At 40.5% G+C, this 24,079-nt stretch overlaps 1 protein-coding gene across 1 annotated transcript in view; it reads left to right on the top strand.

Annotated features, from left to right (window-relative positions):
- Positions 1 to 24,079, top strand: part of TRPA1 (transient receptor potential cation channel subfamily A member 1) — a 67,661-nt gene that overhangs the window by 41,852 nt on the left and 1,730 nt on the right. The window contains exons 15-26 of the mRNA XM_019543795.1: positions 14 to 107; positions 1,113 to 1,172; positions 7,845 to 7,940; positions 9,231 to 9,301; positions 10,181 to 10,322; positions 12,394 to 12,483; positions 12,706 to 12,875; positions 14,325 to 14,454; positions 16,009 to 16,191; positions 17,325 to 17,393; positions 21,214 to 21,324; positions 21,988 to 22,085. Of these exons, the coding sequence (XP_019399340.1) occupies positions 14 to 107; positions 1,113 to 1,172; positions 7,845 to 7,940; positions 9,231 to 9,301; positions 10,181 to 10,322; positions 12,394 to 12,483; positions 12,706 to 12,875; positions 14,325 to 14,454; positions 16,009 to 16,191; positions 17,325 to 17,393; positions 21,214 to 21,324; positions 21,988 to 22,085 (1,314 nt within the window). The remainder of the gene's footprint in view (positions 1 to 13; positions 108 to 1,112; positions 1,173 to 7,844; positions 7,941 to 9,230; positions 9,302 to 10,180; positions 10,323 to 12,393; positions 12,484 to 12,705; positions 12,876 to 14,324; positions 14,455 to 16,008; positions 16,192 to 17,324; positions 17,394 to 21,213; positions 21,325 to 21,987; positions 22,086 to 24,079) is intronic.

Raw genomic sequence — 24,079 nt, 5'->3', positions numbered from 1 at the left:
ATTATTCTTGCAGATGGGAAGAAGCTGTGACAACATTTTCGCACTCTTGTAGTGCCAATAAGTGTCCTTTGTTAGAGATGGTCGAGTACCTTCCTGAATCATTTAAGGTAAGAGTTTTTACTCCATACGCTAAGAATTTACCTCATTTCCTAAATTCAGTTAAGTGGCAGCATCATTACAGGTTTTCCAGCACTGCCTTAAACAATGCAATTAATTACTGTTAAATAAAAATTACATCAGTACACAGAATTGTTATATTGTCCTTTTTATTGTATGAAAAAGTATTATTGTTCTTTTTATTGTATGAAAAAGTATTATTGTATTTCAGGTAGCTTAGCTCAGTGTATGCAATATTAGCAACTTCTCTTTATTTCCTTTTACTTATGCAATTTGACATCAATGGAGATAAGCAAGCAGAAAAGTTAAGTATGTAAGAGGAGACTCGGGCCTAAAATCTTTTATAGGGCTATTCACACACACAGGTAAATTTTGACAAATCTACATAAATGTGCCCTAAATCTTGTGAGTGAATATGCCTATGTTTTTGTATGCTTGGCATATATTTATAAAATATTTTCATCTGCACATGCAAATTGTCACATGCCTATTGAAATCACATAAACCTCTCATTAATTAACTTGTATGTACAAATACAAGAGTTCTCTATGCATCACTGCATGCTGTAAAGGGTGATTAGAATAATTGTTTCCCTTTGGATGGCTGCTATAGGGTATAGACCGATACAACATTTATATTTAAATATTAAAGTATATGAGTATAAGCTGGGTTATGTAACTGGTACATCTGTATGATTTTATAGCAATGCAGGCATAGCAGATCACTCCAGCTTTAACTCTGCTTCATTCAGAGTCAGGGTTGGAGTAATTTAGCTAACTTTTTTGCTACAGAATCATGCAAATATAACAGTTACAGTATGAAAGCTGATGGATGTGTGCAGCTGAGCAGCAGCACTCCTTTTTTAAAATGGCTAAAGTATAGGTGTATCTGTACCCAAGGAAACTCTCTCTCTTGTCTTCTGAGAGTTTCTTCATTTTGCTTTTCTTAAATTATATCCTAATTATCAATAGTTCATATTTTTTTTACCTTCCAAGTTGGTTTTGGACAATTGCATGTCTGAGTCTTCAGAAGAAAAGACAAACCGGGACTTCTATGTAAGTAGAGGAAATATACTATTTCATTAAAGTGATCACATTTTAGTTCCTGATGTTTTTCTTATTGTGAGACATTTTATAATGTATCTGGCAATATTTTAGTAGTAACACTTTAGTGATGGATTATTTAGTTAAAATCTGGATAGTATGAAAATGATTTAGCATCTACTTGAACTTGATTAATTTTTAGTTTTAATACCATTTTAAAATGTTTTACATAATTGTTTAATGATTCTGGTAAAAAATGAAATTCACCAAAGGTTGAATTTTAGTCTCATTCTGTGATTGTCAAGAATCTTTCAGTATCAGAATAAATATTACATATCACTCCATCAGTTGTTAGAATAAGTTTATCTTTTTATGAAGAATAATAGTACCAAAATCCTGTAATTATCAGTTCCTTCCTAATTGCATCCAGTAATAATGTTCTTTTTACTATCCTTCATCCAGTTTGGGGTACTATACTTCAAGATAGACTTGGACAAACTAGAAAGAGTCTGGGTGAGAGCAACGAATGGTTAGAGGCCTAAGGATCATTTACAAAAAAAGGTTTGAAGAAATGGGATTATTTAGTCTTTAGAGGAGAAGCCCAAGGGGAATTTGGTAAGAGTCTTCAAATAGCTAAAGGCTGGTTATAAAGAACTTGGAGATAGACTACACTCTGGCTTCAGGTGATGGCAGAAGAAGTAATGGACTTAAATTGCAGCAAGGGAAATTTAGATTGGGTATTTAAAAGAACTTTCTAAGATGGTGGTTAAGCATTGGAAAAGTTTACTTAGAACAGGGGTGGCCAATCAGTGCCATGGGTGCCACAAGTGGCATAGGCAGCTTCTGTTGTATGGCATGTAGCAGACTGGGGAGGAGACACAGACAGAAGTGCAGCACCTTGATGTAACTCATCACACTTCATAGGAACTTCAACAAGTTAGACCAACCCTCCCAAACCAACAGATGTTTGTTGTTGGGTCAGGTGGGTGGGTGGCTGAGCTCCACTTTGGAGCTGATCTGGGGGGAGAGACTGTGTCTGCAACATCTGTCCTCTAGCCCCTCTCCTGGCTCCTGTGCTCTGTCAGGACAGTGGGGAAGGAGGGCAGTGGAGGGAGGTCTGTTCTAGGGCTTCTCCAGCCATGCTGAGGTGAGGAGTTGAGTGGATTGGAGCCCCCCACCTCCATCCATCGCACCCTCCAGCATTGGCTGGGCAACCCCCAGAAGAAACTCCCTCTGCTCCCTCCTCCCACACCCCATTCTGAAAACAGTGCTAGGCTGTGCCAGCTGAGCCTTGCTCCTGGTAAGTGCAGACAGAACTTATTGAGGGCACTTCAATTTGGAGTGCCTTCATCTGAACCCTCAGGTAATGCACTTTTGTTTGGTCATGGCTGCAGAGTGGTTTTAGGGGCCAGATTGGGCAAAAATTGTCACTTCTGTCTGTGCCTGTAGTCATAGGCGATGCGTGCCTCCTGAGGCTGGTAGGGCATGGTGACCGCTCTCAGGCAGCAATGCAGGTGCTAATGCAGGTGTCAGCAGCGAGGGCAGGCCTAGCGGGGACTGTCTGCAGGCAGTGGCAGTGTTGGCAGTGAGGGGGGTCCCCCTCAGCCAGATGCCTGCTATAGGTCCCCTGCCCATCACCAAAGCCAAGAGCGCTCGCTCTCAGGCACCAGTACTCTCTGGGGGTGCATGTGCAGCCCCAGGCACTCCCTATGCCTATAGTGGCAAATAAGGCAGGGAGCGGAAGCGGAGCATCAAAGCAGGCAGTAAGCACACGACAGAAAGCAGAGTGGCAGCTTGGTCAGTGAACACCAGGGAGAAAGCACAAAGCTGAGCAATAGGTTAGGTAATGGAAAGGAGTTGGAGTGGTACTCAGGGAGGGTGGGGGCTAATTTGTGGCACACCTGCTGGAAAAGTTGACCCCCACTTCCCCAGAGAGGTTGTAGAATCTCCACCTAAAGTTTTTTTTAAGAGCAAGTTAGGCAAACACTTACCTGGAATGGCTTTTAGACATGGATGAACCTGCCTTGAGAAAAGGACTACGTGACCTGAGTTATCTTCCAGTCCTACTTTCCCCCCATGATTCTGTGAATACATTTTCTTACATACCTGATGGAATAGGTTTAACAGAAGCACTTCAATCCAATTGAGATTCAAAGTAATTGGTATTTCAACACACCTTTCCTATATAACTCAACTCAAATTTCATGTTAAGGCAGCAGTGTAAATGATCTATTGCTTTATCATATTCTTCATGTACTTTCAATGACTGATTCAGACTTCTTGAGGATGTAGATCATTACAATCTCCAATTTCCTCCCTAGTACCAGAGTGTTCAAGGCACAGTCACCTGGCTGTTAAGCAGTCTGGTGGATACCAGTTATTACTTGGCCCCGCTTCTGTCAGTCTGTGGTGCATATCAGATAGTAAAAGCAGCTACTGGTACTCCCTATTGGAACTGTTCTGCCCTCTTGAACTGAATAGCTAAGTTTTCACTGATGTCAGATGCTGCAGGATCAGGCCATAGCAGGTTTTAGGGGTAAAATATTGTTGTCTCTTGTCCAAGTGTGTTAACACTCTTTGGAACTGTTGTCATAGACTATCGTAATGTTCTTTAATGTAGTGTATCAGAAAGCCTGTGCCTGTTACATTACATTAAAGGGAGGCTTTGTTTAGGTAAGAAACCAGGGGTCAGGCAGCTAGTGAAGCAACTAAGTACATCTGACCCTAGGGGAAAGGGGCAGAAGGGCCAATTAAGTGGGCTGGGGAATATAAGATCAGTGGACAGAGGGTTGCCTCTGCTTACAGGAGGGAAAGGAGCCTGAGAGAAAGGAGCTGCTGGAGTTAAAAATAAGTCCTCAAAAGCTGCCCTGGGGAGCTGCAGGTAAGAGGGCTCCTATGGAACATAGGGCCTATGGGAAACACTTTATTCTGACTGAGAGAGATTGTTGTGAAGTAGTTGGCTTGTGTTTTTTCATTTTGGACTTGTAACCAGAGAACCAGATTGTGGATATAGGGGTGGAGGAGGCCATGGACAGGGGTGCCTGAGTGTGCTTACCTGCTATAGGTACCAGAAGACAGCCCCAAGGCAGAGGGCAGAGACTACCAAGGTGAAAGTGGACCACCAGGAAAGGGGGGGCTGGGTAAGGACCAACAAGCAGTGTGGACCTAAGGAGGATCAAGTGCCAGGGCAGCTATCCTTCTTGCCCCCCCAGATCCTATACATAGTCAACAATTTTGCCTGTAGGAGCTTTAATACAGTCACAGTCTTATAAATGTGCTGGCACGTGTTAATGAAATACCACGGCTCTGGTTTGGGGTAAAAAGCAAACGATAAGATTCAGGAAGTCAGAATTCTCATTAGAAAGAAGTGTGTGCTCAAAATCCATAGTCTATCTGAGGGGAGAAACTTCTGTGCAATGCAGCCTTTTAGAGACAGGAGCTTATAAAGCAGTTCTACATAATCAGGGGTACACTGAGTTAATCAGGGGTACACTACATCATGTAACTTGCTGAGGTCCCTTTCAAATGCAATGACACTGTCATCTATTCAGCATACAGACAAACTGTTGAAAAGATTTGACCTTTCATACTTATACAGGAAGAAACATGCAGCAGCACAGTTTGTATCAGCTTGCATGTAGCACAGACTTGATTACTAGAGTCAGCTCCAAAGCAGTGGATCCCCGCATGTGTTACGTAATAGCTCAAATTAAGAGTGAGACCTTAAAAGGAGGATAAGGCAAAATGCCGTGTTTATTGGTTACATGAAGCAGATTCATAAGCTTGAACACACCAGTCATACAAAGGCATACACGAGCATACATACAAACAGACATACAGACGAAACCACTCCAGTAAGATGTTATAGTTACCAGCAGATGTTACAATATTAGCACTGGATGGCTGGGTCCAGACTTATTGATGTTGATAGGAGCTGGGGGAGAACAGGCATGCATGTCTGTACTCCATGAGGTTGCAAAGAGTAGACTCCCCGTCTTCGCTGGTCTGCATCTCACTTTTATAGGGATTTCAAATCTTTGTTCAGCACTGGGGTTTTTCCATGCTCAGTCTTTACTCAAGTTGAGATGACAAGAAGAAACAACCTCTAATTAAAGTTGGTATCTCTGTTGGTATCTTAATCTTGATCTTTGCCTTGAAGCATTACGTTCTTGAAGCACTGTGTAGTTCAAATGGCAGGATATGCAAAATCCCTTCTTTGCACATGATTACAGATGAGTTGTTTAGCCATCCGTTAATTAGCTTAATTAGTTTACTGTCTGGTAACTTATACATCAGTGCCTTGTTGCTTACATAGTCAGTTAAATCTTCTGTTTTCATGCAAATAGTTACCGCTCGTTCAACCATTCACCTTCTCACACAGACACTCACATACACAGGGCATAAGAAGTTCATCTACTCATGTCAAGCAAGCACAACATGGAGTTTCAGTTGTTCATAAAATTACAGAGGTTTATCAATTCAATACTATTATCATTTAAGCATAATAACTAATATGCAAAAATTCATACTACGTGTGTTGTGGGACAAAAAAGTAAGTGCATAAGTGCCCTAAAGTATCTTTCCTGAGTTGTAACAGCTGGTTCAAACCACAGCATTGCATATGTGAAGTTGAGGTTATTTTTCCTCTTGTTCATTACCTTGCACTTCTTGACATTTGAACCTCATCTGTCTGTCTTTTTTTTGCCTACTCACTTAGTTTTGTGAGATTTTTCTAATGCTCTTCTCTGTCTGCTTGGGATTCAACTACCTGGAATAGTTTAGTACCATTTACAAACTCAGAAATTTCCCTGTGCACTCCCATTTCTAGGTAATTGAAGATGCTGAACACAATACAGGACAAATGGTCCCATGCTGGTGTAATTTACTAGAATCCAATGTAGAATTATCCTAAGAAAATCAGTGGTAAAACTACACTAGTGTGAATTACAGCTTAATCTTGAGAAGCTGTTAGCTCAAGATAAGTGTTACTGTCATGCCAGGATCTGGGTGGCCAGGCCTGGGGCTACCTGAGGATCAAGGGACTAGGGCTTGGATAGATAAGTGGAATGGGAAGTCAACTTGGGTTAGAAAGCCAGGCAGGCAGTCAATCCAGGAGCGAAATCCAGGGATGGACTGAATCAAGAACACAAGAGATCAGAAACAAAGATAAGCTAAGAAACAGGAAGCACTAAAGCGATCTTGGGTCAATTACCCAGACACTTCCTGTTCCAAATCAGAGATTTATATGTGGAAAGTGGCGGGTCAACTGACTCCAGCCAGCCACTTTGCGGACAAGGAGTGGGCAGAGGATTAGGCCCTACTAGAGACTTCACACTGGCGTTGAGCAGCCTGGCTGGATAGTCACAGGGTGCAGGCTGAAATTACTGCCTGTCTTGTAGGCCAAGACCCAAGGTTCAAGGCTGTGGCATGACTGAGTTGCAAGGTATTGTAATATGACAGTGATTTGCAGTTGGGACCTAACAGCACCTTGGGGTGCCACCAGATCCCTTTATGGGTGCCATGCTGCTGAGTCCCTGGGTGAGGAGGCAAATAATCTCGCTTCATCTGGCACCTTGCCCCACTTCAGAGGCACCTATAGGTATTCTTCTAAGAACTGCCACCACTGCTGCCATCCCTGCCCTCTTATGCTTTCTGGAAGTTGGTATTGGGCTGCCCCAGCATTCCCAGCAGCTCATTAGGCTGTGGATGGGCAGGGAGATGGAGAGACATGGGGCTAGAGCTACGCTTTCCCTCTGCTCCTCCCACACTCCCAGGGCCTGTTGGAGGAGGGTACTGTAGTAGCAATTACTTGCATGTGAGTGCTCACAGGAGCAGACTCCATGCTTATGACCACCCAAGTACACGATGGGGGATAGGGAGAGGGTGGATTAGTGAAAAAAAGCAGGGTTAGGTTCTGTTTATGCTACCCTTTCTTGCCCAGGGCAAAGGGTCAGACTTGATAACCTACTGAGGTCCCTTCTGCCCCTAACATTTATGAACCTATGAATCTTGTCAAGCTAGAACAGTGATTCTCAACTTTTTTAGCCTCAGGAGCCCGTCCATATCTTGTCTGAATTTAGATTCTAGCTCAGTGATTCTCAACTGGGGTGTTGCAAAATTCAGAAAAGTTATAGAGGGGTGCCTTGAAACTAAAAAGATTGAGTATCACTATACTAGTGCCTACTGAGATAACTACCCCAGATACCTGCCTGTCTGCTCTTGCTTCCACAGTAATTTACAGCAATGTACATAACCAATGTACGTTGGTTAGGGAATCATAATATATTTCAGATCATACCATATTCTTCCAATTGTACTAATTTTGAATTAGATTAAAATTATAAAGATTCACAATTGTGTCAAAAGCAGTCAAGGATGATTTGGAAAATGACTGCTTTATTGTGCTTTTTTTTTTACTAGAGTGCCAAAAATATATAACTCCTTAACTTTTATAATCAGCACTAAAATAAATTAAAACCAATAATCATAGATGGTCATGTCAAATGCTTAATTTTGGTGGATTATCTGAGTATTACCATGTGTCCATTTGCATAAATACACAAGTTATTCTGCTACAGTAGTCATTTTTCTCTTGATTTCTTTTTTTAATTGAAAGTAATAAATCAATATTAGTATATCAGTATAGTCATAAAAAAACCACTCTTGTATGTGTTTTCTGTACAGATTGAATATAACTTCAGGTATCTTCAGTGTCCTCTAACTCTTAAGAAACCAAAGGGAGATGAAGAAATTGAATACGAACCACTTGCCATTCTAAATGTAGGTTCTTCTATTTAATAATTAAAGTATTGTATATTCATATTGTTGGAAGTTGTTTCATAGTAAATGCTTTATTTCCAGTTCAGCAAGTTTGAAGCATGTTGTGTTGAAACTTGGTCATTAATTTATTAGCCAAAGTTCTAATAATTTATCTAATACCATATAGACTTGGCTGTTTAGATATAAATTTTGAGCTTATTTATACATCTGAATTGTTTATATAGCTGATTTATGAGTTATGGAAAATTCAAGAGGGAGAAACAAATTAAATGTATGGATAGCACTTCTAAGCAAACCAGTCCTTTGTAATTTGTGAACACATCCTGGATTGCAAAGAGCATTTCTAAATATTTTCAGAGATGGTATAGCAAGGACACAAGTTATTATTATGAATAAAAGAAGGTATGAGCACATATGTAATAATAAAAACATTTAACACAAATGTTACCATTCTCATTCAACATTAGCCTTAAACAATATTCTGTTCTTCCCAGTTCAGTAATGATAAAATTAGGTTATTAAGCTTATTACCTACTTATGACCTGGCTTTTTTAAAATAAAGTAAGCTAATAATTGGTAATTGGACAGCTCATACAGTTGAATTAAATAGCAACTGGAATAAATGAATTCTCATCTCTTCTCCATACAATGTATTACATTCATCAGTGTTTGTTCTTGCAACATAATATAATTATCATACTTATTTTATGCCAATATATGCTGTCTTTTGAAGTTAAAATTGTGTTTTTTGAGTAGGTTTAAGATTTTTACATTTAAATTTGACAGAGACAAGAGAAGGTTGTATTTCTAATGACATTTATACAGAGTAGTAATTTTGATTTTACGGAATGAATAGAACAAACGGAACAAACAACACCCATAAGTTTTGAGATTTCTCCAATGTATTTTATTTTGCAGTAGGCTAGAATTTTTATCAAATACTGAAGTAAATAGTCTAAGCCAAGGCTGTCCTCCTGTGAGGGGTTAGCCTATGGGCTCTTGCCTTGCCATCTCTCCTCCCAGTGCTCCTACTGCTACAGTGGCTGGGGGCTCTTGGCTCCCCTCTCTCTTCCAGCTTCTGCTTCCTGCCCTGCTCCTGGGGGTTGGATACTGCAGTGGGAGGTGGGGCAGAGAGGAGTATATACAGCCTGCGCTATGCACACAAAGTTGTGGGGGGGAGGTGCTACCCAGAAGTTTCACAGCCCTGGTCTATACTGTTGGTTTGTAAGTGGCTCACTCAGCTGAAGGAGATGTACCACACATTTGACACGCTTGTTTTATATGTTATAGGCTATGGTACGCCATAACTGTATGGAGCTTCTCAGTCATCCTGTATGTAAAGAGTATTTGCTCATGAAGTGGTATGTATTGTTAATTGGACCTTAGTGTTTGCTTGTATAATTTAGGTAGAGCTAATTGTTATTTTGAAGTTCTTATAGAATCAGGTTTTCAATAAAATAGAATACAGAAAGAAAGGCAATACTAAAAAGAACCATTTTGTATACAACTTATGGATAAGTTTTGTGGCAGAGAAAGGGCTCTTTAAATTTAGAATATTAGTCAATGCCACTTCCATCCAGTCATACTGATAAGAGGATTTAAAATATATCAACCATCAGGATATAAAGTGTTGTTTTAATGTTAGCACTTGCAAAATGAAACCTACCACAATCTTCATTAGCACCTAAACTAAAACCTATTACAAAAAATGTAGGTTAACTTCAGAAACTTCAAAGGAAATGAAAATTGGTTCCTTAAAGAGGGCTATTAAGCCTTTATGCACTGTGAACTCCATGGCCTTGTCTGTAAGGCTAGGGACAGAAGTTGCATGTAAACTGGTTTAAGTGATCTGAAACTAGTTTAACCCTGTAACGGAATAGAAGTTCAGTGCACATAAATCAGTTTGAAAATGGCTGAAACTGGTTAAAGACAAACCTAGTTCAATGTGGTAGCAAATCTAACTGATTTAGGTCAAACTGGTTTATGAAATTTCTGTCCCAGACCCTGGCTCAAGTTAAATCAATGTCTCCTAGTATCCCAGCATTTTGCAGCCCTGGGCAAGGCTGTGCTGTCTGTTCTAGAGAGCAGGGCTGGCCCTGTCTCTGTGCTCCCTACCTGGAGTTGAGAGGGCTGGCTCACTGGCCTTACTAGCTGGCTCACTGCCTCCTACTCCAGGCAATCCCTACTCTTCTACTAAAATTGTATTTCCATGTTTTTATAAAAATTTTTTCATTTTCCAGGATGGCATATGGGTTTCGTGCACATCTTATGAACTTGGGCATATATTCTCTTGGTCTCATTCCACTCACTCTTCTGGTCACCAACATAAAGCCAAAAAAGAATTTAAATGGAACCGAGACCTATAATTCAGGACCATTTGAGGTACTGTTTTTAATTGTTTTCAACATATCTATTTTTTAAAGTGGGTTGTGATGGTTGAAATATAATTTATAGAATTATTGATCATTTTGCAATTTTAATTATTTGAATATAAAACTTATTACACCCAGTAATATTACTTCCTATTCCTATGTTTCTGCAACTGAAGTATTTATGGGACTACTATTTTTTTTTTTATGGGACTACTATATTTATCAGTTGCTTGGTTTCTGAAAGATTCTTTTTTGGGACAAAAAATGTTAATTTCTATCTGTGGCCTAAGGTAAATTTGTCATTAGTTTGAACAAAAAATATTTAGCTCTACTTAACAATAAAGAGACAAAGTAATATGCTTTTTTCCATAATAAGAAAAAACATTGTAAACCTTTTAATATATATATTGTTAATTGATAGTCAAAATAGCTGGACGCTGAAGTTTTGAAATTTGACATGGAAATACCCGTCACTAAGAAGTGCATTTGTTGATTTAGGCTAAGTACAAACAGTCAAAAAGCCTGAGGCTGAATCAATTTAGTTTTCATAGGCTGGTCTAAGCTGTATAGATAGAACTGATAAGCAAGTGAACAGACATTCACTTTTGATTCTAGAAACACAGCCACATGCCTGCAGTGGTTCAGACCAGAAGCTGGAGGGCACTTGATCAGTGTTTCTCAACCTGTGGGTTATGACCCAAAAGTGAGTGACAAGAATATGTGAAAGGGTTATGAACAAACTTTTAAAAATGATTCTCCTTTAAAGGAGAAAAATGTTGGAAACATTCCAGCCTGCAAGGGACTTCTTGCACCACTTCCGCTCCCCCCCCTCCCCACTGCCCCACACACTGGGGGGCTGAGGCCTGAGGTTAGCAGGTTGGGAGTAAGGGGCACTGGGTTGGGACTGGCCATTGATGTTTACAAATGCATCCTAATACAAAAAAGGTTGAGAACCACTGCACTAGAGCACACTTCCTTGCTCAGCTAGAGCACACAGCTTGGGCCAACACTAGCCTACCTACCCTGTGAGGCAGGGTTTGTGAGAGAGGTGCAGAGCATCCTGGGATGCTGGGAGACTGAGTTAATTTGAATCTGGAGGGGATCTGGGACAGAAGTTTGATTAAACCAATTTCAGACTAAAGTCTGATACTGTGTCCATCAAGGTTTATCTTAAACCAGTTTTGGCCATCCTGGGTGCATACAGAAGTGCAGCTCCTGGGTCTAGCTCATGGCAATTCATAGACTAACCCTCCTGACCCAACAGACATTAGTTGTTGGACTGGGAAGGTGGAAGATTGTCTCCAATTTGCATCTTCCCCTGTGCCTCTTCTTCCCCTGTGTCTCTTTCCCTGGCTCCACCCACACTCTTGTAGCACCATTGCTGTTTCTGGATGGAAGGTGGGAGAAGGCTGGAGGTCCCTTTTGGAGTTTTTGCCATCCTGCTGAAGTGTGGGACTGGATATATTGGAGCCCCACAAGGTGAAGGGTTCCAATCCACCTGCTCCCCCCCCCCCCACTCCAGTGGGACTGAGAACCCCAGAAGGGACCTCCCTCCCCTGTACTTTCCCTCCCATCCAGAAACAGCAGCTTGCCTGGGCTGCTCTTGCAGCTGGAGAAGACAGAAATCAGAGGGCTCTGCTGTTTAGGCACAGCTTTAGAGCACTTTCAAGGGGCTGATCACATGAAAAATGTCATTTCTGTCTGCACCCTTTGAAAGTGATTTACATGTACTGAACTTCTTTTGTGTTACAGATTTGAGTCGCTTTCTAGTAACATATACCAGTCTATGTGCAATTTATCTCCCTTTCTGTAGAGGAACATGCTTTCATGGTTCAGTTGCTAGAGAACCTGCTGTTTTGCATTTTTTCTTACTGTAATCTTCAGAGTTGTTTGCAAGGTGATACAGGACTTGGAACCCATGATACATATGAACCAAGTCAGGGAAAATGTTCTGTGTCTTGTTAGCAAGCAAGCATAGCTTATCTATGTAATGTGACTGTGCTAAGTAGAACTTAAGTCAAGATTCTCTTACATTTATTATTTTCAAATTATTTGTTTTCTTTTGTGTTTTTCTATTGCAGGAATCATACTTTATAAGAGTATGTATGTGCTTAGTATTAATCATGAGTTTATTGGGAATATGCAAAGAAATATTTCAGCTCATTCAACAAGTAAGTGTGTTGAAGTGTGTGTGTACTTTGTGTGTCAATTATTAATCATGGTAAATTATTTGATATTAAAATATACCTTCATTATTCTCTTATTAAAATATAATCCTAACTCTTATATCCAAGAGATTTAAACTTGAAGCAATGAGAAAAACATTACCTAATTTACTATTATAATAATTTAATACTGGTCAGTGTGCTAATTTGCTGTCTCTCAAATCCCAGAAACTGAAGTATTTACTGGACTACTCCAACCTGCTGGACTGGACAATTTATACTACGAGCATTATTTTTGTTTCATCACTATTTGCTACCATCCCTGTTCACTTGCAGTGGGAATGTGGAGCAATTGCTGTATACTTATCTTGGATGAACTTCTTGCTTTATCTTCAAAGGTAACATTTAATTTCTGATCCTAGACACACTACAAATGGAGCCATTTAATTCAATAGTTTTCATGCATAGAGTTAAACACACACATGTTTGAACTTTAAGCTCTTTGTTGCTATTTCAGAAACTTTAAAGTAGGGTTCAGGTTTTTTTTATAACCAAAATTTCATAGTATATTATACCAAGTGAAAAATCAATAGATGTATCACATACCAATCTCCAAATGATATTTCTTAAGTTTTTCAGTGGCTAGCAAATAATAGCAAAAGTGTTTGTTATTGTCTAGCCTCTCACTTAAAAAAATTAAATAAAAAGGTACTTTTTGCATATGAACACTTTAAAAAGACTTGCTGAAGTAGTTACACCTAACAAAAGGAAAGCTTTGTAGTTATAGGTAGGAGAAAGCAGCCTTGTCTACCATTTTTCTATTAAATGCAGTACTGTAACTAGACTCCTGACAGCCCTGGGCGAACTTTTAGTATTGGTCTGCCCTTCGCCAAAGATAATAATCAGACAATGGGAAAAAAATTATCATTACCATTTTCAGGCCCACTTTCTGTCTGGGCCCTGGGTGGCCACCCAGTTCACCCGTGCCTGTGTCTAGCCCTGATTAAATGGCAAACTAAAATTGTCTCTGCCCTGTTTTCCTAACAAGTTGTTATGGAAGGGAAGGTTTTTCCTTGGCTGATTGTCTAGCTGTCAGTATTCCTTTCACATTACAGACACAAAGCACTCTATGAAAAAAATGTTATGAGATGGGAATTGGAATGGACTATGCTCAGAAAATTTTAGGAAGTAGACTGTACCCCACTCTATGGAGACAGGGAAAAAAAGTCTTTGTCAATATGACCTTGTGATGTCAAAAAGTGATCAGTTTGATGCTGAGCATATGAGCAGTCCTTACCAGCAAGCTACCTGTGATGTTTAAGTGTCATTAGAAGCACATGTGTATTCAAGTCCAACTCCCACCACTAACTGTGGTCAGTGGCCACTGCTTCAAAGAAGTGTGAAAAAACAAACCAAACAAACAAACAAACAAAGAAAAAGCAACCTGGAAGCCAAATCATAAATTCAGTTGCAGGAGGGGTGGAGGGATGGAGAGGGAGGAATTTTCTTTTGGCAGCAGCATGCAACCAGCAATAGCTCAGAAGCATAGGATTACCAGGCATCTGTTTCAGTGTGGGAGGTTTTTGTGATTGTGGGTGGGAAAGAAGTGTCTATTAAACCTTCAATTAAAGTATGGTACATCATGTTCTAAACTGATAAACTGGACTTTTTCCATTTTCATGCACCTGAATTAGGTACTGTTCTGACCATTTAAGAAGCTGTCATAGAAGCAAAATGTCTGCTACAATGCACAAAATTTAATACTGCATGCTGTTTTACACATCGGGAAAGTAGCCTATTGCAGTGTTTTATAATGGTTATCTTTTTTTTTTCAAATGCTTACTTAGATTTGAAAACTACGGAATCTACGTGGTGATGTTCTGGGAGATACTGAGGACTTTGATTCGGATTGTTGTTGTATTCTTTTTCCTGATATTGGCCTTTGGACTCAGCTTTTTTGTTCTTTTGGGTTCACAGGTAAAATTAATGCCTGTTGTTTTTTGTGACTGGAAATTATAAAACCTTGTACTTTTTCTGTTTTACACTATTTGGTAGATAGAACTGATGAAGCAATTTAATTGAGTAAAATTAGGATATTTTATAATGTAAGTAGGGAAAAATTTATGCTTGAAAATATGCCTTTATAATTATTCAGTAACCATATTAAAGCCTGCTGTTCATTTTTCAAATGAAAGAATCTGGAGTTCCCCATCTACAGAAGCATAATTGCCCCTAAAGTATCCCCACATAGTGGGGAACCTTCTTGCACAAATCTTCCTCAAGAGTTTTAAAGGAATTTAGATCTGGAGGGGTTCGCCAGGGTGTCTTCTGGGTCTGGTATTGTTTAACATCATTAATGATTTGGATAATGGGATCAAATGTATGTTTAGCAAATTTGCAAATGACACTGAGTGGGGTAGAGTTGCAGACAGTATGGAGTGCAAGGCTAGGATGCAGAATGACCTGGATAGCCTGGAAAAAATAGCCCACAATCAGTCAGATGAGATTCAACAAGGATAAACATAAAGTCCTGCACATTGAATGGAATATGGAATGGAATAATTGCATTCACAAATGCAGACTAGGAAATGACTGGCTAGGCTGGAGTACTGCAGAGAATGATCTGGAGGTTACAGTAGATCATAAGCTGAATATGAGCCAACTGTGTGCTCTTGTTGCAAAAAAGAGCAACAGCATACTTTTCTTCCCATCTCCATTCTCTGTCTCTCTCTCCCAGCTACACTATAGGCACATCTACACATGCACATTTACTGTGCAGTAACCAAAATTACTGTGTAGTACAGGCAAATGTCTCCATGTGCGCGCCTGTTTTGCACAGTAAATATGTCAAGTTATACCAACTTGAACGTAAATTTGATACTTGTATCATGCAGGTATCAAATTTACGCTGGATTAGTTACTGCACAGTAATGCGTGTGTAGATGCCTTACTATGCAGTAACACTGGTGGATTGACTTGGGACTTACCTTAGTCCCAAGTCAGTCCACATACAGCATTAATGCACTTTAATGCCTGCATGTGTCAATGCTCGCCTATTCCCTCTTACTGCACAGTAACTTAGTCCACAGTAAATTCAAGATGGCTTAAATACATGTGTAGACACACCCTGGGAATGGCACCCCATCTGACCAGTTCCCTGGCTGTGAGCTCCCCTGCAGCACAATATCATATGGGAACTCTGGCTCATTGACTGCCCTGGCATTTGGGCTGTGCCACTCTACCCTGCTTCCTGCCCATGTGGGCATGCAGCAGAAGCTGGAGTTGGTGGGAAGGGGGAAGCCCTGAGACCTCAACTATTGCTGCAGCAGGAGTGATAGCAGCTGGTGAGAGCCTGTGGGCCACACAGCCCCTTCTGGGCCACATGAAGCCTGCAGACCACTGATGGGACAACCTTGAATTCAAAAGCAAGTGGCAAATAATCCCAAAGGAGCAGAATTAGAATTGAGCAGTTACATTCTATATTTTAACATGCTGCCTCTTGTTCACTGCTTTTCTTGTTTCTTTTTGTAGAAAACATATAGCAGTCCACTCCTTTCTGTAATGAAGACATTTGCTATGATGCTAGGAGACATTAATTATCATGATGCTTTCCTTGGTCCATTGCTAAGTAATGACTTGCCTTATCCCTTCCTGAGTTATGCAGTTCTTATTATCTTTACCCTGCTTATTCCAATTCTACTTATGAACTTGCTGGTAAGTATTTTAGTCATAAAAATCAGGAGACTGGGAGAATAGATGTGTATATGCAAAATTATCACACAAGATTTATTTTTTGGCTGACTTGCAACAGTTGTGACTTTTCAAATGAGATATTGGGATATTGTTTTTCCACTTCTCTGTCTCTTATCTTATTATTTCCTTTATTTTACTACCCAAACCCAGTGTTTTTGGCATTGTTATTACAGCAGAGTCCATGCTGAGTATATTTTTAGGGCCAGATTATCATTGCTTTTATGTAACTTCAGCGTATCTGGTGTGGGGATGCAGGAAGCCAAGCCTTCTGCACCTAGCCCTTAATGCTAGTATCTGTACTCAGTGGAGTGCAGAGTACCTGTTCTTCTTCTTCCCCTGTGGCATACCAGGAAGGGAGAACTTGAACCAGCCTAATGGATGGAGCATATTATATTACCTACCTTTTTGCACAGAGAAAACACTGTACATGAGCACCTTCTGTTCATGGCCTCCTCCTATTCCTTCTGGACTGATGAGGCTCTATACCGATTCCAGTGCAGGGCCAAAAAGCCTTGATCTTCCTGTAGTGTTTTACAACAAGATGTTGTTAGAGGGATAGGCAACTAAACCCGTTTTTCAAAAAAATTAAATTGTGTAAGCAGATCAGAAGGAGTTGTACCATTTACATCCACTGGCAATTGACTAAATGGTAGGACTTATGTAAACATAAGGGATTGACTAAAACAACTAAGTTTGTAGGAAATACCGTTCCTTTATGATCATGGTCAGTATCAAAGTGAATTTTCTAAAGATTTTTAAGTTCCATAGTGCTGGTCTGGTCCTGCAATAATTGAAGTAAATATAAGTTTAACTACTGATATTAATAGAAATAGCACCGTATAATTTTAAAAGGGTGTACATTTATAACTGTTGCCAAAAGTAGTTATTAATGAAAGCCAAATAGTTTGCTAAGAAAAATGAAAACAAAGTACACAAAAACATGTGTGTTTACTGTTTTAGAGTTTAGTTATCACAATATAATTTAGTTAGTGGTTTTGGGGTGATTAAATATCACTGAGGAATATAATTTAAACCACCAAATATGAATAATTAGGTAACTAAAAAAGTTCTTTGCTTCTGTGTTGTATTTTTAGATTGGCTTGGCTGTTGGAGACATTGCTGAGGTGCAGAAATATGCTGCACTCAAAAGGATCGCAATGCAGGTTAGCAGTGTATCTTAGTGGTTTCATTCACTATAGGGTATGAGAACCAAATAATAAAGGTTTAAACATAGCCTTGAAATTACTGAGTTTTTGTAGAACTAATATCCAAGCCCTCTAAATATGTCTTTACTTTTTGGTTCAAGCTATATAATTTAAGTTCAAGTTATATATATACTTAATCGTTAAGGTAACCCTATCTTATGTTTCTCTATAAACTAGTTTGGTTGACATTGGCATTCCATCCTAAATCCTAGCTGGCAGTCATTTATATCACTATAAAAATCCTTATAGGATCAAAGGTAAAAAATGAATACTTTTAAGAAACTGTGACTAGCCAGTAGCCAAACAAAAAAACCCTTATATTTGAAATACATTATCTTGCTTTTTAAGGGCAAAATCTATTCACCTGACAGACAGCACAAGAAGATCTGAGAGATGGTAGATGCAATACAGAGAGATCATATATTTTGAGGCTCACTGGCAGGCTCTGTCTTGAGACACATTATATAACAGCCAGTGTTAAATAGGGATATAGGGATTCAGTGCAAAAAAACTGAATTGCGACATAGGCAGAATATAAATGTCTAAGTCTATGCAAGTGATCCACATAACCACTTCTGACTGTTTTCTCTGGAAAACTCACATAGATGCCTAAAACTTTTCTACAGTGAATGCCCAGAGGCTCTGCCATCTTGGCATTGCAGAGCATATTGGCACCCCTTTCACCCTAAACATTAGTGGAACTTGGAGAGTTGAGGGAAGCATCAAGCTTTGGTGCCAGTTTAGAGCCATAACGTCAGTCCACAGGGAACCCACACACCTGCCACCACCACAGCAGCAGTTTGTGGAATTTGTGCTGAGACAGGAGTAGCCCCCACCACTGCCACAACTGCAGCAGTTAAGTGATGCAGTAAACACTCACTTCTCCCTCTGTACCGCTCAGAGGTACCTGCCAAAACTCAACACCACGTGGGATTCACCAATTAGACACGTGTGCATCTAAGTTCCCTTAGGGGGCTGATCTGGAAGGCATGTGGCTGGCCTTAGGTTTGGTACAATGCATAGCAGTAGCATTCATTCAGACTTTAGAGTATCTGCTCTGGAAGTGGAAGACCTAAGTTCTAGACTTTCCTCAGCACCTATAGCTCAAACCCATATCTCCCATTTTCAGTTTTTTCTAGCTGTCAGGCTAGGACAGAAGAAGGGTCTTGGAGTAAGGGGAAGCATGCCTCTGTACTCCAGTAAAAGAGTGCTTACCTTGGGGGCAGAGGTCTGGGTGCTGGTTCCTGTGCTAGGGGTTCCTTATGTTTTGAATTAAAGTGATTGGATAAAATACATAAACAGGAGCAGGACTAGAGCCTCAGTCCCTGGTTAGATTCTCACTCTCAGGTTAGAGTGAGGCTACCGTTATGCTCTAGCTTGACTGTCTTTCTACAAATCTTGCATTCCTTTCTACAGAATAAACAAACTTAAAAAAGAATATTGGAGAGTGCCTGTCACAGCCTTGCTTCTTTGGCTAGCAGTTCAGGCTGGGAAGTAGGAGATGTGGGTTAAAGTGACCTGGAGTGCACACCAAAGGGCATGTCCAAAGCAGACAGCCTGAGAGGAATTCTAGGTGTGCATTCAGTGCCACACTAAAGAAGCTGCATTGCCTAATTTTCTGGTCTTTGATATGTGCAGAATGGGAGCCATTGGGTATACTCCTTAGCAGATAGGACAGGTCCCCCAGGCTTTCAATCTCTGGGATCAACGATCAGCTGATTGTCAGCCACAGGTCCATTTGAAGGCAACCAGGGACTTTCACGTCACCAGGTGCAGGGTTTAAAGTCACCGATGGGGAAAGCACTTCAGCTCCCCTTGCTGAGAGCTTCTGATTCCCCCATGCCTGGCAGCCCCACTGGAGCTTCAGGGCACTGGGTTTAAAGTCCCCAGTGCAGGAAGTCCTTCAGCTCCTGCCTCAGAGCTTCATCCCCTATACAACCCCACTGAACCTGCTTAGCTCAGGGGTTTAAAGTCTTTGGTGGAGAAGTCCACAAGGCAGCCCCATTCTCAGTTGGAGGACTGTGCCCACTTGATTTCCACAGTGGAAATGTACACAATATATGGTTGTCAGATATGAAATAAAGGTTGGCGATTTGCATCCTCACCCTGTCTTGACTTTCTGCTTCACTAAGGCTGTAGAATTGGTAGAAGGAACTGAGGTGGTTGAAAGTGTGTTACACTTTTTCAGTCTCTGTTCTGGATATTCAGGAAATCAGTGCTATGAGGAGGAAGGTGCTTGTGGCCTCTGTTAACACCACATTTGGGAAGATTCCAAAAGCTTTGCTGAGCTGAAGTCGATATCCCAAAAATGGGACTGTACAGTGACAATATACTTGAATAACTCAAATTTAGGATGAGTAATTTTATGCTCTTTTTATGCTCGTGTTACAGAAAATTATGTACTAAACTGACTTATTTGAAACTTAAGTCTTCACTTTGAGCTTAACACCTTAAGGAATGAGACGTGTAATTTATTTTGCTAGAGATACAAATGACTAAAAGCAGAAGTTTAAGATGAAATGCACAGGCAGTTTTGGAAGAAGGCACATATACTTTGCACTTGTTTAGCAATCAGAAAATTAAAAACGGACTGTATTTTGAGGTCTAACAATGTACAAAATTCTTACTGGACAATACAATCTTTGCCAAGTTTTACAAAACCATGACATAACAATGCTGTTACTGAGAAAATGAATTTATACTGTATCATTTCTTTTTAAAGAACTAGGTGTGCATGTCTGATATTTCTTTAGAAGTTTAAAAATAAATTAAAGGAATTCATTGCCCTGTTTGGCTTTTGTGCATTGCCACTGCAGAGTAAACAGATAGTAAAGCCAAAGGAGAATTCTTCCTGGGTTAGACCTTCTGCAAGGTATATTCAGCTACTCTGCAGGGGACTTCTCACAAACCAGTGTTGGGCACATGTTGGGGCCAAAGCCATCTACACGTGAATTTAACTGGGGAGTAGACTAATTAGCTGTGGAGTAAAGCATTACTGTCTACACGTGTTGGTATTAGGCCGCTGTATACTAAATAATGCCACAGGAAGATACTACTGCCAAGGACAATATTATCTTATGCGGGGTAATTTATTGTTATCAAACACGTGTAGACATTGACCGCAGCTATAATTGTACCCAGTCAGCCAGGGCCAGACTCCTGTATGCTGCCTAGCCACACAACTCTGCAGCACCTTTTGTTCCCCAGCACTGTCACTCCCCCCATCCTCTGCCAGCCCAGGTCTGTTCTGCCCCAGCTCAAATTGCTGTTGTCCAAGGCACACATGTAGATGCTGGGCCAGGAGTAATTTACTCCAGCTCAAACTGCTGCAGACTTGATTGTTTCACATTAATTGCATGTGTAGATGCACCCAATAATTACTGTTTATCTGCTTACTGGTCTCATTTCCCACAACAGTGACGAGTGTCAGCCTCCAACCAACTCCACTTTGCAGACTGCAGTGTGTGATACCCAACCTAGCTTTAAATGAGCTGGGTCAGATGAAGTAATTAAGTGTTTTGTCCTCCTGAAAAGTGAGGTGAATTGGCCTGTGTGGAGGGCCAACCTGTTTCTAGATAGCTCACTCATTTAAATCTAGCCTGGTTATCTTGACATTACACTACAGTTTGCATTGTGGAGATCCCAGTAATAATAAAGGGGGCATAATGAGAAAGTAATTTGTGTAATCAGAATAATGTTTTTTTATGTACATAGATTATTGTATTATACTGTACTTGATTTTTTTATGAACTAGTACCCTATATGCTTATGTGTTTAGGTTAATCTTCACACAAACTTAGAGAAGAAGCTGCCATATTGGTTCCTAAGTCGGGTAGACCAGGAATCAATCACTGTGTATCCAAATAAGCCAAGATACTGTGGGTTTATGGTAAGTTTTAATGTAGTGCAGAGTATAATTTTTTTACAGGTTGCAAAAAACCAAATACTAGTGCTGACATGCATTTAGGTCTCTATTGTACACTTCTTGAGGTCAATAGGAGTTTTTTGATTGATTTTTCTGGGTGCACAATTATCTGCTAAAGCAGATTAATTATTTCCCCTCACTGAAGTACAAAACAAAAATCTTTCACAGACATAAGTGGGAGCTCGTGCTTTCCATAACAAAAAATAAAATAGTAGACAACTGATAATTGCAACCTATGTTTTTTCAAATATAGTTAGCTCATGAGTTGTTATAGCTATGTGGAAACTATATGGGAAAACTAGGAAGACTAGCAAAGAAGCCACAGGAAAAATAGAAAAACAGCACATTTTGTTATAACCAGTAACAAAGAATATATTTTTAGACATTGAAGAAATGAATTATTTCCCTGGTAGAATAAAATTGACCATGTGTTGGGTCAAACACATTTTTCAAGCCAAAGCTATAAAGGTAGTAGATTATAGCCTTATAAGAAGAGCTCATTGCAACCTTAAGTATGAGACAGAAAATTGCAGCTTCTCTAAAATGTCTCTATTCACTTGGGTTTTTATATTATGTTCATCACTAATATTTTCAGACTGCAGTCTGATACATTTTCCCCGTGTTTAGAGTGTGTTCCAGTATTGCTTTGGCTGTGAAGACAATACCATAGATACACACAGCACTGACTCCACTTTAGAACTGGAAGTTCTAAAGCAGAAATACAGGTATTTTTATTGTGTTGCTTTATTTCTGTGCTATGATGTAGAACTACCTCTTCAAAATTGTTCTTGGTTAATTCCAGTATCATAACATGGCATGTTGTATTCAGAAAGCGGATTAAACTAGGTAGTAAGGAGGAACTCATATTCCAGAATAATTCTATCTACACATGGAGTTATACAGTAAGAGGTATTGCACTTGAAATTCATACCCTACCTTAAATCCTAGTTAATTTTCAACTACAGAAAAGCCCTGCTTGACTCTTCTTGGTTCATGGGGCTGCACTGCTTAGGGTGGCCCGGTGGGGGAGGGAAGATTGTCGCTCCCTGCAGCTGGGTTGGGTGCTGCTCTCCTGCTGCAGTGGCTGCCTGTACCCTCTTGGGGGCCATTTGCCTTTGCTGCAGGGAAGCAAGGAGGAGCAAAGTGGCCTATGTTCCCCCACGGCCTTCTTCCACCAGGAGTTGCCCTGGGCAGACCAGGACCGAGACCCTGCTAGGCTGGGAACCAGCTTTGCTCCCACAGTTCCACTGTCCCCCGTCTCGCATGTTGGCTGGGCCTCAGCCATGTCTGCCCGAGCGCTGCCAAGACTTTTGGTAATGGTGTTGCTGGTGTGGGCAAGGCCTGGGAAAGCAGTGACATAGGTGGCCCCTTGGCCTGCATGAGAGTACCAGCTACATCGGTTTGGTCACATATTTTAACACGGCTGTCAAATATCTTCTGGGGCTGCCTTCAAACGGTGGTCGTAGTAGGCAGAAGGGGGACCCCAGCTGTTGGGATGGCTGGTCCAGGACATCATTTGGTATAGTTTGTCCTAGCTGAGCACAAGTAGGGGTTTATGCCAGCTTTGCCTTATTTCAGGCTTGTCCAACATACAGCCCACGGGGTGATAAAATATGAATATGGCTTGCCAGCCCACTGGGTGATTAAAAAGTTCATGATCTGGCCCCACGTTCAAAAAGGTTGGACACCACTGGTCTACAGGAATGCATTGTCTTTTACCTCGTAAAGTGGGATTTTTGCCTGCAGAGTTGCAATGAGGAATACTGCAAAGATCTCATATTAAAATTAGACAGTTGTAAAAACTGGATGATTTTACCCCCTGCTAAGGCTGGCTCTAAATGAAGTTGGTAGGGTAGTTCTCTAGCTTTTCACCCCTTCTAAAAGACTAATTTGCTTGCAGTATATGTGATATTATTTATTAAGTTAAAAAAAAATACATCATGAAAACCAGTCCAACTATTAAGAGAGAGGATTCTGCATGGAAATCAATTTAGTGTTCCCTCTGGTATAAACAATCTCAAAAGTATATTTTGTGAACCTTTCTTCGCTTTCTGGAAATGGACCCCATTTCGCTAATGGGTTCCTAAAAAAATTGCCAATGGTAATGCACACAACAAATTGCATTATGTAGGCTTGTATTATGTTGGCGTGGTACTAATTGATACTACTGTTGGTAGTCCCTTTAGGCCAAATACGGATTGTTATTTAGGTGTCTAGTGGGATTTGGGTTTCTAGGCACTCTTAAAAATCCCACTAGGCATTTTTGGTACATCTGAACACCCAGAGTACTTGTTTGGCTCTGAACACCCAGAGCACCCTCAGCACCTCAGTTCCAGGGGCAGAGTCTGTGGGCTCGGGCTTAGTTCTTGGCAAAGGACTTAAGACATGCCCTATATGTCTCTGTGGATACATAAATAGCTTTACAATTTTTTATCTTGGTGGGACTACTTGGGTGAGCAAGAAATAGTTGTAATTCTGTTTCAGGATAGGGCTGATCACTATTCTTACATTGAAATGTATGGCATGGCTTTGTATGGACACCACAGCGAGAAGTTTGGGGGGTTAATTCAGGTTAAAAATGTGCCCCCCCAATCTAAGCTGGTAGTTAGATACAACCTGGGAACCTGATTTAAGGTAAGCTGGGGTAGGTGGAGGAGTGGGCGGGATGGAGGGTCAGAGGGCTAGTGGGGGGGGGGGGGAATTGGCAGGATCTAAGAGA

This window comes from Crocodylus porosus, unplaced genomic scaffold, assembly GCF_001723895.1.
Source record: "Crocodylus porosus isolate Cpor-Errol unplaced genomic scaffold, CroPor_comp1, whole genome shotgun sequence".
Taxonomy (NCBI): domain Eukaryota; kingdom Metazoa; phylum Chordata; order Crocodylia; family Crocodylidae; genus Crocodylus; species Crocodylus porosus.
Note: the sequence above shows the minus strand (reverse complement) of the source record. Positions and strands in the feature narration are given on the sequence as shown.